At 53.2% G+C, this 14,925-nt stretch overlaps 1 protein-coding gene across 1 annotated transcript; it reads left to right on the forward strand.

Annotated features, from left to right (window-relative positions):
* The first annotated feature begins 348 nt into the window (after positions 1–348).
* On the forward strand, positions 349–13,098 carry CAV3 (caveolin 3). The gene is made up of 2 exons (XM_084902025.1): positions 349–742; positions 12,367–13,098. Exons 1-2 carry the CDS (start codon positions 629–631, stop codon positions 12,706–12,708), a joined length of 456 nt encoding a protein of 151 aa, XP_084758151.1. The 5' UTR covers positions 349–628; the 3' UTR covers positions 12,709–13,098.
* Positions 13,099–14,925: the final 1,827 nt, after the last annotated feature.

The raw sequence follows: 14,925 nt of genomic DNA on the forward strand, positions 1-14,925 counted from the left end.
ATCTCTGCCCTACTCCAGGCCACCAAATAGCAGGGCCAGGTACCAACTACTCTGACACGAATCCCTCCCAGCCGGCATTTCCGTGCTTTGTGAACCCTTTCCCACACGTGAGCTGGCCTCCTCCCCCCAACGAAGGTAAACAGGGCCCGGTTATGATTATTATTAGGGGCCCATTTTACAGGCGGGCACACGGCGGCCCAGAGAGGGGAGCTGTGTCCACCTCACACAGCCAGCAAGAGGCAGAGCCAGGGCCCCGCCACTCGCCCAGGAGCTCAAACGCTGACGCGGTGGTGACACTGTGGGGCAAATTCCAGGACCTCAACCAACAGCCCAGCTGGAGCTGTGGGCGGGGGCTCAGGGGTGCCAGGCCCTCCGCCTCCTGAGGCCCGGTGCCGCCGCCGCAGCCCCCTTTAAGGCGCTCGGGGCCACCCAGCGGAGCGCCGGTCTTAATTTTAGCTTGGAGGCCTGCCACCGGGGCTTTGGAGAGAGGCCGGCGGGAGCTATGTGGGACAGCTGTCAGCTGGCATGCTGGGTGGGGCCTATTTAGCCGGCTGGGGCACAAGCCTGGGGACACTGAACCGGTGTCCCTGCCCCGAGTCTCTCCCCCCCTGGCTCTCCCTGCCCCACGATGATGGCCGAGGAGAACACGGACCTGGAGGCCCAGATCATCAAGGACATCCACTGCAAGGAGATCGACCTGGTGAACCGGGACCCCAAGAACATTAACGAGGACATAGTGAAGGTAGGCTCGGGCCTGCCTGGGCGCCGCCGCCCGGAGGGTGTGGGGTGTGCAGAGCAGGGGGTGCTGGACGGGAGGGCTCTGCTCCACACAATCAGCTTCCCCGGAGACAGGCCTGGTGCCTCTGTCTTCTCCAATTCCTGCCTGAAAGCCCAGCTGTACACCCCCCGGAGGACCTTTCCATAAACAAGAGCCAGAGTGAGCCGCACCCGGTGACCCAGGCGCTGACGGGCCGGGAGCATGTCTCAGAGCCCTTACTACCCCGAAGCGCTGCCCACGGGCTCCTGGCCCTCGTCCCAGGATGAAGAGGAGGTGGCCAGCGCGGGCTCTTCTCCCGGCCAGGGAGCTTTCTGCGGTCTTCGCAGTGGGCACGGGGCTAATCCCCGGAGGGCAGCTTCTGCCCGGGCAGGTGGCCCTCCCGGGGCACTCGCCACCCCACCTCCCTGTGGCGCTGCCCAATGTCCAGCCCCCAGGTGTGGGGCCATGCCGAGCACTCCTGCCAGCCCCCACCTGACCCTTGGTCCAGCGGCCAGGCCAGGACAGAGGCCTCTCAGAGAGCACCCAGGGCCCGGAAAGGAATGCTCAGACGAGGGACAGGTGGGCAGCCTTAGGGAGTCAGCCCCACCCACAGCCACCGCCAGAGTCAGGCCCCTTTCCCCGCCTGGCTGCCTCCAGGCCCACACCCTCACTTCAGCCTCCACCTGGTACCCACAGGGCTCTTCCTGCAGTTGAACTGCTGGGAGCGGGGGCCCACCTGCCCGCGTCAGAGTCGCTGTTAGGGCTGTTAGAAGGGGGCCGGACCTCCTGGTCCTCCTGAAGGCATCGGACTTCAGACAAGCACTTTCCAACAGAAACACTGTGACCCGTTATACATTCACTCCATGTAACTGTATATCTCCTAGCAGCCGTGATTTCAAAAAGGAAAAGGAGATATTAATTTCCATACTTATGATTTAAAAGGGATATTGATTTTCATACTTTGATTTAACCCAGTATACCAAATAGTGCAACATGAAACCAATACAAAACAATGATCAATGAACTACTGCCCAGTCTTTCTTTGGCTTTAAAATCCAGTGTGTATCTCAGACTTGGGGTACACCTCAATTTAGACCCCAAATTTTTATCAGGAATCCTTGCTTTGTATTTAATTGTATAAAATGTACAGTTGAAATGCCCAAATCGATTCACATGCCCAATCTGTTCCAAACATTCTCAAAAGTTTGCCAATCCTAGAACAGAGTATCAATTTTTACATTTTAATTAAAATTATACAAACCTTAGAATTCTTAAGTTGTACTGGCCACAAGCCAGTTGTACTGGCCCAAAGCTCATGGCCACTGAATGACATGGCGTGGCTAAGGGCCCGTCCTAAGCACCCCTGCACTGCCATCCTTCGGTGGGCACTGCCCATGCTGAGTCTAACTTCTCCCCATGGCTTCCAAACCCCAACACAATCTTGATTCCAACCTTCTCCCACCTTCCAGCCCACATGCCCGGAGCCGACCACACCCACCAGAACACACTCCTGTGTCTGTGCCAGGAGTGCCCAGCTCCACCTTCACATGGTCAAGGCCCTGCCCAGCCTTAAGACCCAACACAACCATCACCCCCACCAGAACCTTCCCCAGCTCCTCCAGGAGGTTGGTGGCTGGCTCTTCACTCAGGGCATTTACTCCAGAACAACTCATACTATGCTATTATTGCATTTATATATGTTATGTCATTAATGGCGGAGATAGGATAATTACTGCACAGGGTGAAAAGGCTGCAAAGGGAGCATCAGGGGGCACATTGTGCAAGCTAAAAGGGAGCTCTGGGTAAATGGCAAATAGTGTTTGTCATGGTTTGCTCAGTGTGGTCTAGAGGGAATAGTCCCAGACTTTACTTTAACAAATCTGGTTTCAAATCCAGACTCTTCTACCTAAAAATGATGATCACCTAGGTTTTCTGAGTCTGCATTTCCTCTGTGAAATGAGCATAGTATCATTGGCCTCCACCAGGCACATGGATCTCAGAGCGGGTCTGTGCAACAGAAATATATCATGAGGACTCAGCGTAACGAGGGGTTTGAGAGTGCCTGGCAGTCCCGGCACACAGCAGGGATGTGATAAGTGTGAGCTGAGTGAGGGCCCGGAGGAGCTTGCAGCACAAGAGAACTGAGCCAGTGCCAGGTTTTACTCCCAGGCTCCCCTCTGCAGCCCCTCAGCTGGGAATGGGGAACAGGACCCCAAGAGAGGATGTGGTTTCCAAAGGAGACACACAAGAGGAGACGATGTGACCCATTATACATTCACAGAGGCTCTCAGGTCCTACTGAGTGAGCCTGCCAGGCTCTGGGCCCAGATTATAACCCTAAGGAGGGACGGGGGCCCACAGATGCAGCTGCTTAAGCAGCCTCCCCTGGGGCTGAGCCCCAGAAAAATGTCTCTCCCAGGCGAAGCATGAGAGATAACAATGGTGTTAATTATTTAGTATAGTTATTGGCCATTCCCTTATTTGGATAGTTATTTAACTTTTTCTTTCTTTTGTTTTTTCATGAGTGAGAAATGAAAATATTTTGAAATTTAGAACCAAGTCAGACAAATACCACAAAGCAGGTTCAATCAGACTTGAGTGGTGTAATGGTCTGTGAGGGAATCCAGAGAGGAAGAAGGGAGAGAGGAGAGCTTGGACCACCTGGGCGTCTTTCTTTTTTCTTTTTCTTTTAAATTTTTTTTAATGTATATATTATTGATTTTTACAGAGAGGAAGAGAGAAGGATAGAGAGTTAGAAACATCGATGAGAGAGAATCATTGATCAGCTGCCTCTTGCACACCCCCTACTAGGGATGTGCCCACAACCAAGGTACATGCCCTTGACCGGAATTGAACCTGGGACCCTTCAGTCCGCAGGCCAAAGCTCTATCCATTGAGCCAAACCGGTTTCAGCTCACCTGGGCGTCTTTCATCACCTGGGGAGAAGACTAGATGGAAGGAGGAGGTGGGGGGGGGAGGTGAAGGGGGTGAGGGGGACAGGCTGAGATGAAGGCTCGGAAGGCACCTGCCAGGGGTGGTTTCATGAGTGGTAATAGGCTCCACATGGCTGAGGTTGAGAGGTACAGTAAGGTGCTGGAATAAGATTGCTTTACAGAGACCTAAGTTCTGGCCGCAGTCCTGACACTAGCTTGTTGTGTGATTCTGGGGAAACTCCTTTCCCTCTCTGGTCCTGAGCCCTGGTGTAGATGGAGTCTGGGTGGAGAAGAGGGAGATAGATCCACTGTGTCTATGGATCTAACCCCAGCAGAGGGGAGGCACTCCCTTCAGTCTCTCCAGAGCTTCAACTTCCCCAAACTTCCTGAGCAAGGCCTGGGGCTGCCCTTGAACCCAGGTGGAAAGTAGGTGCTAAGACAGAGGGGAGACCTGGACAGCTCGACAGACTTGAACTGTGGTCTCCAAGATTCTGGGCCGGGCCCAGGGCTGAGCAGCTGGGGAAGCACACCCATCCCTCTGCTCTCACCATCACCACCATTCATGGAGCACGACTCCATGGATCACCGCGGAGTGCCTGCCATGTGCTGTCTCAGACCCCATGCCAGGCTCTGGGGGTGGCAGGGTGAATGTGTGCCAATGGTCCTCGGGGCTCCAGCCCATCAGCGAGGACATCTTTCCTTTCACCATGTTGCAAAGCCTCAGCCTTCTCCCCGTGCATTCCTGCAGGCCCCAGCCGCACCCCGAGTCCTCCTGAGTTATTGTGAGGGCTCAGGGTTGGCCCTCTCCCAGCCTCACAATGAGGCCCCAGGCGCTACTGCAGTGACATGGGAGCACAGAGGGCCAGGCAGGCGCTTCAGTTTCTGGCCCCACCCGCTCTCTCCTCAGGCACTAAAAGTCGGCCCTTCAAACAGGGCAGGGTCCCAGCCCAGCACTCTAGATTCCATCCCACCCCCAACCACGCCTGCCTGCAGGAAAACACACAAGCAACAGCCTTTGCTGCAAACACCCCAGGACCAGCTCTCCAAGCTCTGCTCCCCAGGTGGGCCCCTGGACACGCTGTGACAGAGAGAGCTAACTGACCCACACTTCCCCCTTCTTCTCAAGAAGAAGCCATCCCAACCAGCAAGGCTGGAGGAAACTAGCAAGTGCTCAGGGAGCTGCTAAAGCCACAAATGAGGCCAGCTGAAGCACCCGGGAGGCTAAGGGGAAGACATTGCTGTCATCTGGGAAAATCAGGAGCCAGCTTGAGGAGAGTGGGGGGGTAATCCAGATGCATTTAAAAAGGGGGGGGGGCGATTTTAAGAGTGGAAAGGGAAAACAGGCTTTCCCAGAAAAGGAAAGAAAATAAGCAAAGGCCACAATTATTGAGAAGAATGTAGGGCAGAGTCAGAGGCATTGCCCCGCCCCCGCCTCTTCCCACCCCCACCCCGGGGTCCAGGCAGACAGGACTAATGGGTCAGGGCACTTCCCCAGGAAGCCCTGGACCTTCAGCCAGGCCGAGCTGGCTCAGAGGTGAAACCTCTGTGCTGCTCTGACTGCAGGAGAAAGGGGGACTTAGAAAAAGCATCTGAAAGGGACCTGGAGGGAGAGAAGGCAAAGGAGCAGGTTGAAGTTGGATTATGGGAGGTCACCCAATCTGCCCGTCGTTCCACATGGGCAATGCCTTTTGGAAGTGCCTTCCCTCCTGTCAAGTACCACGAGAGGGCCACTCTGGACTACCTCACACTGAGGTGTTTATAACTTAAGTGTGAGGGGAACTTCTGGGTATCAACTAGCCTAGAGTTCTTCAAAACATGGCCCACTTTCATGGGGAGCTTATTAAAATGCAGGTTTCTTGGACCTGCCACCAGAAATTCTTATTAACCAGGATCAGTGAATGTTTTGCACTTTCAAGTGCAAATAAGTCCCCTTTATCCTATAGAACAGTGTTTTTCAACCTTTTTTGGGCAAAGGCACACTTGTTTCATGAAAAAAATCACGAGGCACACCACCATTAGAAAATGTTAAAAAATTTAACTCTGTGCCTATATTGACTATATATAAAGTAATTCTCTTGAATAGGAATCAAATAAACACAAAGAAAGTATTTTATAATTACTTTATTATGAAATATTAAGTAAACAAAATAGTGAAAAATTATAAAATTCTTGTCTTGTCTGCACCTACGGCACACCAGGCAACATCTCTCGGCACACTAATGTGCCGCGGAACAGCGGTTGAAAAACGCTGCTATAGAAGACAAACCTGGAGTCTAGAGTTACCACCAGATTTCCCTGAAGACACACTGTATCAGCTATGTACTGCTGTGTAACAAATCATCCCAAAACTTGAGGCTTAAAGCAACCACCATCTGATGACCTCTCATTGTCCTGTGGGTTGACCAGGCTCAGCTGGGCAGCCTGCAGGGCTCACTGGGAGCTGCAACCACCTGGGGCCTGGACTGAGCTGGAGCATCCAAGATGGCTCATTCATATGCCTGGCGCCTTGGCGGGCATGGCTGGGAGGCAGGTCTTAGCTCCGATGCTGGGGTGGCTGGGCCTCCATCTCTGTGTAGTTTTGGGCCTCTCCCTTTATGTGGCCTAACCACCAGTATCTAGAGCAGGGTATAGCAATGGACTGGTCTCTAGATTAGGGTATAAAAGTGAACTTCTAATGTGGCTTAGAGCTCCCAAAAGCAGAGGCTGCCAAGCCTTCTTAAGGCTTAGTTCTGAAAATGGCACACCATCCCTTCTCCCTCATTCTGATGGATCTGGGTCACCTGGCTGGGTCTTACAGGGACTTGGGTTTATGTAAAAGAGCTAGGAAGAGAATGAGATGACAGATTGATTTAGTCCCAGTCTCCAGTTGACTACTGAGAGATGGTTAAAGCAAGTTGCAGGACTCAATGAGGATGAGACTATGCACGATCATAAATCCTGAGAGGCATGACTAACTGGGGGCATCTCTGAAGACTAGCTCACCACCCACCAAAATCTGGGGCCCAGGCATGCCTAGAACTCAGCCCAAGGCTATTTCTACTGCTCTTCTTTCCACCTGCACCGACTTCCTGAAGGCAGAGACTGACCGGCAGGAGGGAAAGGACAGGGCTTAGTATGGTGGGGGTTCTTCTGACAGGTCCTTTCTCTCACCCTGTCATCTCATTCTCTTCACAGCTCTTACATAAACCCAAGTCCCAGTAAGACCCAGCCAGGCGACCCAGATCCCTCCTGTAGGGTGCTCTGGACCTCAAGCTCCAGGGAATCCCTGACCCCGCCTCCTGCCCTCAGAACTGGCCTGTGCCGCTTTCTGTGCCTCATCTCTTGCTGGGGTATCCAGCCCTACAATGACCATGGCCAGGGTCAGGCAGAGGGAATTCAGGACTTGATGTCAGGCCAACGTGGGCTCCACCCCTTACATGCTGGGTGAAACACTAGATAGGATACATGGCCAGAAACCACCATCTACGGGGCCAAATTGTGGGTGTTGCTATGGTTATCCCAGATTGCACAGAATTCTATTAGTGTTATTACCAATTACACAAAAAGCAAAGCTTTGCCGTTTTTCAACTGTTTTTGCTGCAATCACCTCATGTTAGCTTCCTACTTTATAGGCCGGTGTTTCTCAAACTATCTCAGTAGAGGGTTCCTTTTATTACTGTTTTCTCAATCCATTTATACACCAATGCTTTTGTAACATTTAATAAAAACTAATTACTAGAGAAATCAAATCAATAAAAGGCATCCACAATATAAGCTCCAATTTTTAGTATGATTAGAGTCAACAGGCACAAAAATGATTAGAGTCAACAGACATAAAATCCAAAACTAAGTCTGTGCTATAAGGGTCTTGACCTAGTCCTCCATGAGTAGAGTGAAAAAAAATAAAAACAGAGTCCCAGAGGCTCGAGAGGGAAAGCACCAGGCCCCAGATCACGCAGTAGCCACCCAGTGGTCCAGTGGAGACTGGGACTGGACGAATACCCTCCCGCTTAGAGCTGTTTCCCACACGCCCTACCCAAAGTGTCCAGGGCCCTGGATGCCCAAGGACTGAGTCATGCGGGCCTGCGGGGGCGGTGTTTTTGACAGGAGGTGGCTGCTGGCCTCCCCCGCATCCTCCAGCAACGCCCCGCCCTGCTGTCCAGCACCTTCCCTGCCCTCTGAGGCTGCGGGGGCTGCGCTGGCTGGTTCCGACTAATCAACTGGCCCTCTTGCTGTTCCAAAAATAGATATGCCAGGGAAGGGGGCACCAACTGAACGAGCAGCCGCATTCTCCGCCTCCGCCTCCAGCCCCTCCCTCCAGCTGCACACTGAGCTGCCCACGGATCCCGCCCCCGCCTCACCATCCTCCCCAAACAGCCATCTCCCCTCCAGCTTCTGAAAACGAATTAAGAAATGAAGTCACCGTGGGCTTCTGATACACTGGCACGACTGCCTAGAGCGGTCTTATAAATACCTCCCCAAACAAGCACGCTATCTCCACGCTTAATCCCAGGGAGGGGAACAGCTGCCTCCTCCCAGCACAGCCCATCCCTCGGAGGGCACATTTTCTGATTCACAGATCAGTTGCCCCATGCATAGTGCCCAAGGGCAATTGCTGGAAATACAAATGTCAGCACCAATGGCTTCCGCAATAAAATGAATGATAATTAAAAGACACAACAGAGAGATCCTTGGGGTAGGATCATTACTGTGAGTAGGAAATGAGGGAAAAGAGGACCCGTCCATTTTATCAGCACAGGCTGAGGTCTCTGTTTGCACGGGTATACACACACACACACACACACACACATTCATGGCTAGGTAGGCTGTAGAAGTGCACTTATGATTTGGGGTGTCAACAGATACCCTTAAATATATTTTCATAGGAACTTCAGAGCAACTGAACAAATAATTACTATCACTAGCACCTACCACAGGCCAGGTGTTGTGCTCAGCACTGCCCAAGAGGCGGTGTGCCTAGCGCAGAGTGGATGTTGAATAAATACTTGTTGAGTTGAATGGATAGATGAAAAATTATTTCTATTCCTCATAGCAAGGTTGTGAGAAGTGGCAAACTCATTTTACGGATGAGGAACTGAAGTTCAAAGAGGCTAAACTGCCAAAGTCATTCATCAGATCAGCAACTACACTGGTGTGCACACCCAGATCTGGGACTCCCGTCTCCTGTGGAAAGCACGCTGTGACCACCAACAGCTAACAGTGCCTAACCAGTGTTCTGTGCCAGGCAATGTTCAGTATTTACATCTTTTAATGTACTGAATCCTCCAATAAATTCGTGAGCCTAGGAAAATGAGGCACAGAAAAGCTACGCCACTTGCTGAAGGTCAAAGAGCCATAGGAGCAGAGCTGGACCCAAACCTTAACAGAGTGACTTCATCATCAGGGCTCTTCCCACTCTGTTGCCTCTTAGAGGCCAGACACAAACAATCAAATGTGTCAAGTGGAGGAATATACTAGGATAAGTGAACAGATCGGGCTGGCTGCAGGGGGCCGGGGCATTGCTGACTGCTGGGAGCAGGGAGGAGAGCTGGGAAGAAGGGTGTGGGGCGCTGCCTTGGGCAGGTCTTTACTGACAAGGACCAGATCTCAGAGGTGCAGTCACCCTCCCTGACAGCAGCATCTACCCCGGGGTCTGACCCTGGCTGGGGCAGTGTGAAGTGCTCAGTGTAGAGTCAGGACTCCTAGATTCGGTCTGGGCCTGCCTGCCTCCTCCGGGCCAGGCCGTCTGCCCTCCTGGGAGGTGAGGGGCAGGGCTGGGTGATCTGTGGGTGGGGAGGCGCCCTCCTAAGGAGCAGCCAGCAGAAGGCAGGCGAGGCCACAGGTGCTCAGTGGGAGAGGGGAAGGAGGGAGGGCTGGTGGGGACACAGGCAGGGAGGCACGTCTCTGCCCAAATGCCTCCCTCTGCTGGCAAAGTTCCTGGGGCTGCAGCATGCTCCAGGGGCCAGCCTGGCACTAAGAGGCATGGGGCATGGGCTGGGCATTGGCCACAGTGAAGGAGCAGGTTCCAGGGCCATGAGTTTGACTGACCCTCAATAGCCATGATGGGAGTACCCAGGGCAAGGCTGGAATGGTCCCCCAGGCCTCTACTCCCCAGCTCCTTGGGATTGAAAGCTTCCCTAAGGAGCAGCAACTGGATTTTTGGCCCATAGAAACCAGATGTAATGCCAGCACTTCCCATCCACTCTTCAAAGCCCTGAGATGTTCTCCAACCAACGTGGGCTTTCTTTTCCAAATATCCAGATCACCACTTTTCCATCTCTGCCTCCAAACCCCACAACCCCACCCCCCAAATTCCCAGCCAGCCACCACCTTCTGGAAGCCCTCCAGGACCATATGCATGTTCTTCCCCTTCTATCCAGGGGGCTTCATGAGGCAGAGAGGGCGGGGGCGGGGGGGGTAGGCAAAATTTACAGAAGGGTCGGGCAGGCCCTTCTGATTCCCTAGTCAACTTCTCCAGATCGCCTGCTGCCTGAAAGCTTACCCTCTACACCAGGGGTCCTCAAACTTTTTAAAGTGGGGGCCAGATCACGGTCCCTCAGAGAGCTGGAGGGCCGGACTATATGAACTACTAATTCCTACTGTAGCACCTCGGCTGCGCTCACTGCCCAAAAAACCTGGCGGGCCGGATCAGACTCCTCTGCGGGCCGCATGTGGCCCGCGGGCCGTAGTTTGAAGACCCCTGCTCTACACTTTGCTCCCTGCTAACATGCCTCCATACGTGGAGCCTCGGCCAGAGCTGACCCTGGAGGACCCAGAAATCGAAGACATGGTGCAGGAGCCCAGAATCCAGTCATACGAGAAAAACAGGACTCGACCTGAACGTACAACACGGTTACATCCACTCCCTCCCCAAAAGAAGTTACACTGGAAAGAATAGCACCAAAGCAATACTATTTTTAGTAGCAGAGAAACACAAATTAGAGATGCTTTTGTTTTCTTTTTGCTATTCCCTTAATTTTCTGCAATGTGGCTATGTTATTTTAGAATGAAAACTAACTGTAATAATACCACTGACATGGAGAGAATTCTCTCCTCCCCAACAAAAGTGGGGAGCGGGCCCACCCTGGGAGACTGAACTTTGAGCTCAGGCCCCAACAGCCCCACCAGGGACCCTCCTGTTAGTCTGGTTAGTCAGTGCCTTCATTCAACCAGTATCTCTCTCCCTTCCTCTCTGTACAAAATCAATAAAATATATTTAAATAAATAGATAGATAGATAGATAGATAGATAGATAGATAAAATGGCCTGAGATGGTCACTACCCCATTTTACAGACAAGACAGCTAAAATTTAGTGACACTAAATGGCATCACATATGAGAAAGCAGCTGGAACAGAGCTTAATGCACAGCAGGAACTCAAGAAAGGCTAGTTAAGTGGCTTAGCTGGAAGCAACCTTTTTTCTAAGTCCACAGACTATCTTCCCACTTCCCAAATGGGGCCTGAGTCACCCTTCAGGCGGATGTGTGGATCGGGTTCTCTGGACACCCATGTTCCAGCTACACGGAGGGACCATGTGGACAATGGGGGCAGGACATCCGGGGCCCCTGCAGGACTAGGTCAAGGAAACAATCTGCCTTCTCCTCAAGGTGCTTATCAGCAGGCTCGGTCCCTCTCAGATACCGGACTCCCTTACTAGCCAGAACGGCGTGCCTCACGTTGCCACATGCCAGATCCTAGAATAGCTCTCAGACCTGTGCACCTCTAACTCATCCCACCACCCGAACAGGCGCCAGGTCCTGCCTGGACTCTCCAGCGGCTCCCAGCGGGTCTCACATGCATCCTCCCCACCACCCAACCTCAATGTCAGAACGAGCTGCTGCTCCCTGCACAGAGCCTTCTGAGGCGGCTCATCGCACGGTGTCTGTCCTGCCTGCCTCTCCAGCCTCACTCTTGTCCTCTAGGCTTGAACTTGGGGAAGCACCTGCATCTCCCTGAGAGCACACTCTGTCCCACCAGCTCCTCGCTCCCAGCAATCCCTGCTCCTTCTGCCCCAAACTCCCTTTCTCAACTCCCAACCCCTCCCTCCACCTGGCTACCTTCAGCTATCAGCCTAGAGCAGGGGTCCTCAAACTTTTTAAAGTGGGGGCCAGATCACGGTCCCTCAGAGAGCTGGAGGGCCGGACTATATGAACTACTAATTCCTACTGTAACACCTCGGCTGCGCTCACTGCCCAAAAAACCTGGCGGGCAGGATCAGACTCCTCTGCGGGCCGCATGTGGCCCGCGGGCCGTAGTTTGAAGACCCCTGGCCTAGAGAGATCTCTCTCTCCAGGAAGCCTTCCCTCTCCCAGGCTGAGTTCCCTGTCCTCCTGTGGGCGCACACAGCCCGTCCTTCTCTTACCCCAGCACTTATCACTGTGGTACCCGCCCGCTATGCGCTCTGGGACCATGAACCTTTGCTGCCCACCATCTTATTAGCAAGCAGTGTGACTATGACTGTCCAACTCCCTAGGATCATAAAATAATAAATTTTGAGAGCTATGCCTCCGACTTACCTTTGGCTTGAAGCAAGTCCCTCAGCTCCGAGGGCCTGCTTACCCACCCGTAAGGTGAGGGGTCAAGGCCCCATCGGGACCTGCGGGGTCAGGAGCCCTCCACAGAGGTCTGATGCTCACACACCGAAACTTGAGACACGGGTGGGTGCTGTGACTGAGGGTCCCCTTGCTGCCCCCACAGGTGGATTTCGAGGACGTGATCGCGGAGCCCGTGGGCACCTACAGCTTCGACGGCGTGTGGAAGGTGAGCTACACCACCTTCACCGTCTCCAAGTACTGGTGCTACCGCCTGCTGTCCACGCTGCTGGGCGTGCCGCTGGCCCTGCTCTGGGGCTTCCTGTTCGCCTGCATCTCCTTCTGCCATATCTGGGCGGTGGTGCCGTGCATCAAGAGCTACCTGATCGAGATCCAGTGCATCAGCCACATCTACTCGCTCTGCATCCGCACCTTCTGCAACCCGCTCTTCGCTGCCCTGGGCCAGATGTGCAGCAGCATCAAGGTGTTGCTGCGGAAGGAAGTGTAAAGCCGGGTGAGGCGAGGGGAGTGGCCGGGCAAGGGGGTTAGGCCAGGCTGGCCCCACGGAACTGCTCCAGGGGCTGCTGAGGAGCTCTTGCTCTGTGAGGACTATTTCCCCCCGGGACAGGAGCACTGAGTCTAGAGAAATCAGAAGGAAAAGAGTGGCCTTCCCCTCTGTCCCCGCCCCTCCACGATGCCCCCAGGGCTGGGCACGCGGGAAGATGGTTTGCTAAGAGGCAGCTACTGCAAGTCTTTGCGATCACATGTACTGTAACAGCACAAGCCAGCACTCTGTTCCCACCAGGGTGGACCTGCCCACATGTGCCACCCAGGAAGCCACCGGGGACTGTGGGCACCGGGGGTGGCTCAATAAAGGGCTCCGGCTGCATTCGGGGAAGGCTGTGTTTTGTGCATGTGTGTTCTGATCAGCTCCTGAAGTAGACTTCACTGCCCTGAGGAACAGACAGGGAACAAGCTGGCTGGCCCTTTCTCTTGTCCAAATCCAGCAAGCAGGAAAGCGTTTGGTTTCTATTGGGATTTTCCTTGGTAGCCGGGCATCTGCTCCCCGGTGACCCTTGGATTAGTCCACACTGACTTCTGTTGCCCTCAGGCCAGCTAGTGGTCAACAGAAGAAGAAAATGGCCCTGGGCTGGGAGGGGTGGGGGACCCTCTCTGGCACCACCGAGGTGAGGGCCTGGGGTCACCCCTCTCGGAACCTTCCCTGTGGCTCCCCAGACACTGAGCCCCTGGCACTGACAGTTGGCACCTGAACACCTTCAGCCTTGAGAGGTGTGATGGGGGCATAAGGTCTAAGGTGTGCACGTGTGGACTCACAGTGTAAATAAGCAGCAATAGAAAGGATACGTCTCACCAACTCCTCAACCCCCTTATCACCCACCCCCCCAAAAAAAATATCCCCAGCAATCTTATATTCTTTACGGATGCTTTTCCCAACTGTGTTATCTAAAACTCAGTCCTCAAAAAGAGGAGGGGATGGCTTCTGTCATTAAATTTGTTTGGGAAATGCTATGTATTTCTCCTAAAAGATTTTCAACAGACACTGACACATTGAAAGCTCTGAGAAGTCCTGCAGAAGTCCCGTATCCCCCAATCACAATATTTGACTATTTTATGCAAAACTCACTTAAGTCTCATAAAATTAAGATTCCACCGCACTTTCCAAGTTTTCGAAGGCATCACCGCGTTGGTGCCTGGCCAAGAACCAGGGGGCCAGGGGGGCAGCGTGAGGGACGGACAGTGCGTAAACTGGGAGGCAGGGCGCAGGCAGCCTCCTTCTTGTCCCGCCTCTCCTCCTGTTGCCTTCTCTGGCCTCAATTCTGTCATCTGCAAAGTGATCTCTAATGCCCATTTCCACTCTAAAGTTTTACCCATTTTTGTTTTTTCTAGTATCTTTTGAAACTGTCAAACACAGAGGATAAGCTGAAAGGGTTTGTGGTGAACAACTACATCCACCACGTAGGCTCCACCCACCACGAACATTTCACTGCTCCTGTTCTGTCACATCTCTATCCGTCCACCAATCTCACCTTTCTCTGTGCATGTTTCAATAAGCTGCAGGTAACAGTATATTTTGCTCTTAAAGACTTAATAATCAATCCCTTAGTTTTTTTCCAAATGAGGAAGTGACAGCCCGAAGAGGTCAGCAGACTTGCCGAAAAGTGCACAGTAGCCAGCATCCACTCTGCGCCTCCCGTGGACATGGCGAGCCAGGCTCCTCCTGCTGAAAAATACTGGAGCCAGCATTCCTGGCACCCTCCTCCAGGGGCCTGCTCTTCCAACACCCCTTGAAATCATTAGGCCACAGTTTCACACTTGGAATCTTGGGTTATGCAGAAAATTGTCACCATCTTGGCATTTGCCGAAACCCGATTTGACTAGGACTCCAATTTTTAAAGTTCGCTCTCTTTTGCTGGGGGCAGAGTATGGCAGGTGCTCAACTACCTGTGAAGTTCATGGAACTGGAGAAAGGACACCCCCTTAGGTGCACGTGTGTTTCAGTTCTGTTCCTTCCAGGAATCCCTTGAAAAGCAGGACACGGAACTGCACCCCGGGGAGTGTGGGCTGCTGCGAATGGGCCACAGGAGGGAGGTGGAGATCCACTCCCTCTTACATTCTGCCCCAGGGAATGAGGGCCTCTTGTTAAAATGAAGGCTGGGGCCCAGCTCCAGCGCGTGCCTCGGTAGTGGTGACAAGAATGAACACA

The sequence above is a fragment of the Pipistrellus hanaki genome (genome assembly GCF_964339955.1).
Source record: "Pipistrellus hanaki genome assembly, chromosome: 13".
NCBI classification, from domain to species: Eukaryota; Metazoa; Chordata; class Mammalia; order Chiroptera; family Vespertilionidae; genus Pipistrellus; species Pipistrellus hanaki.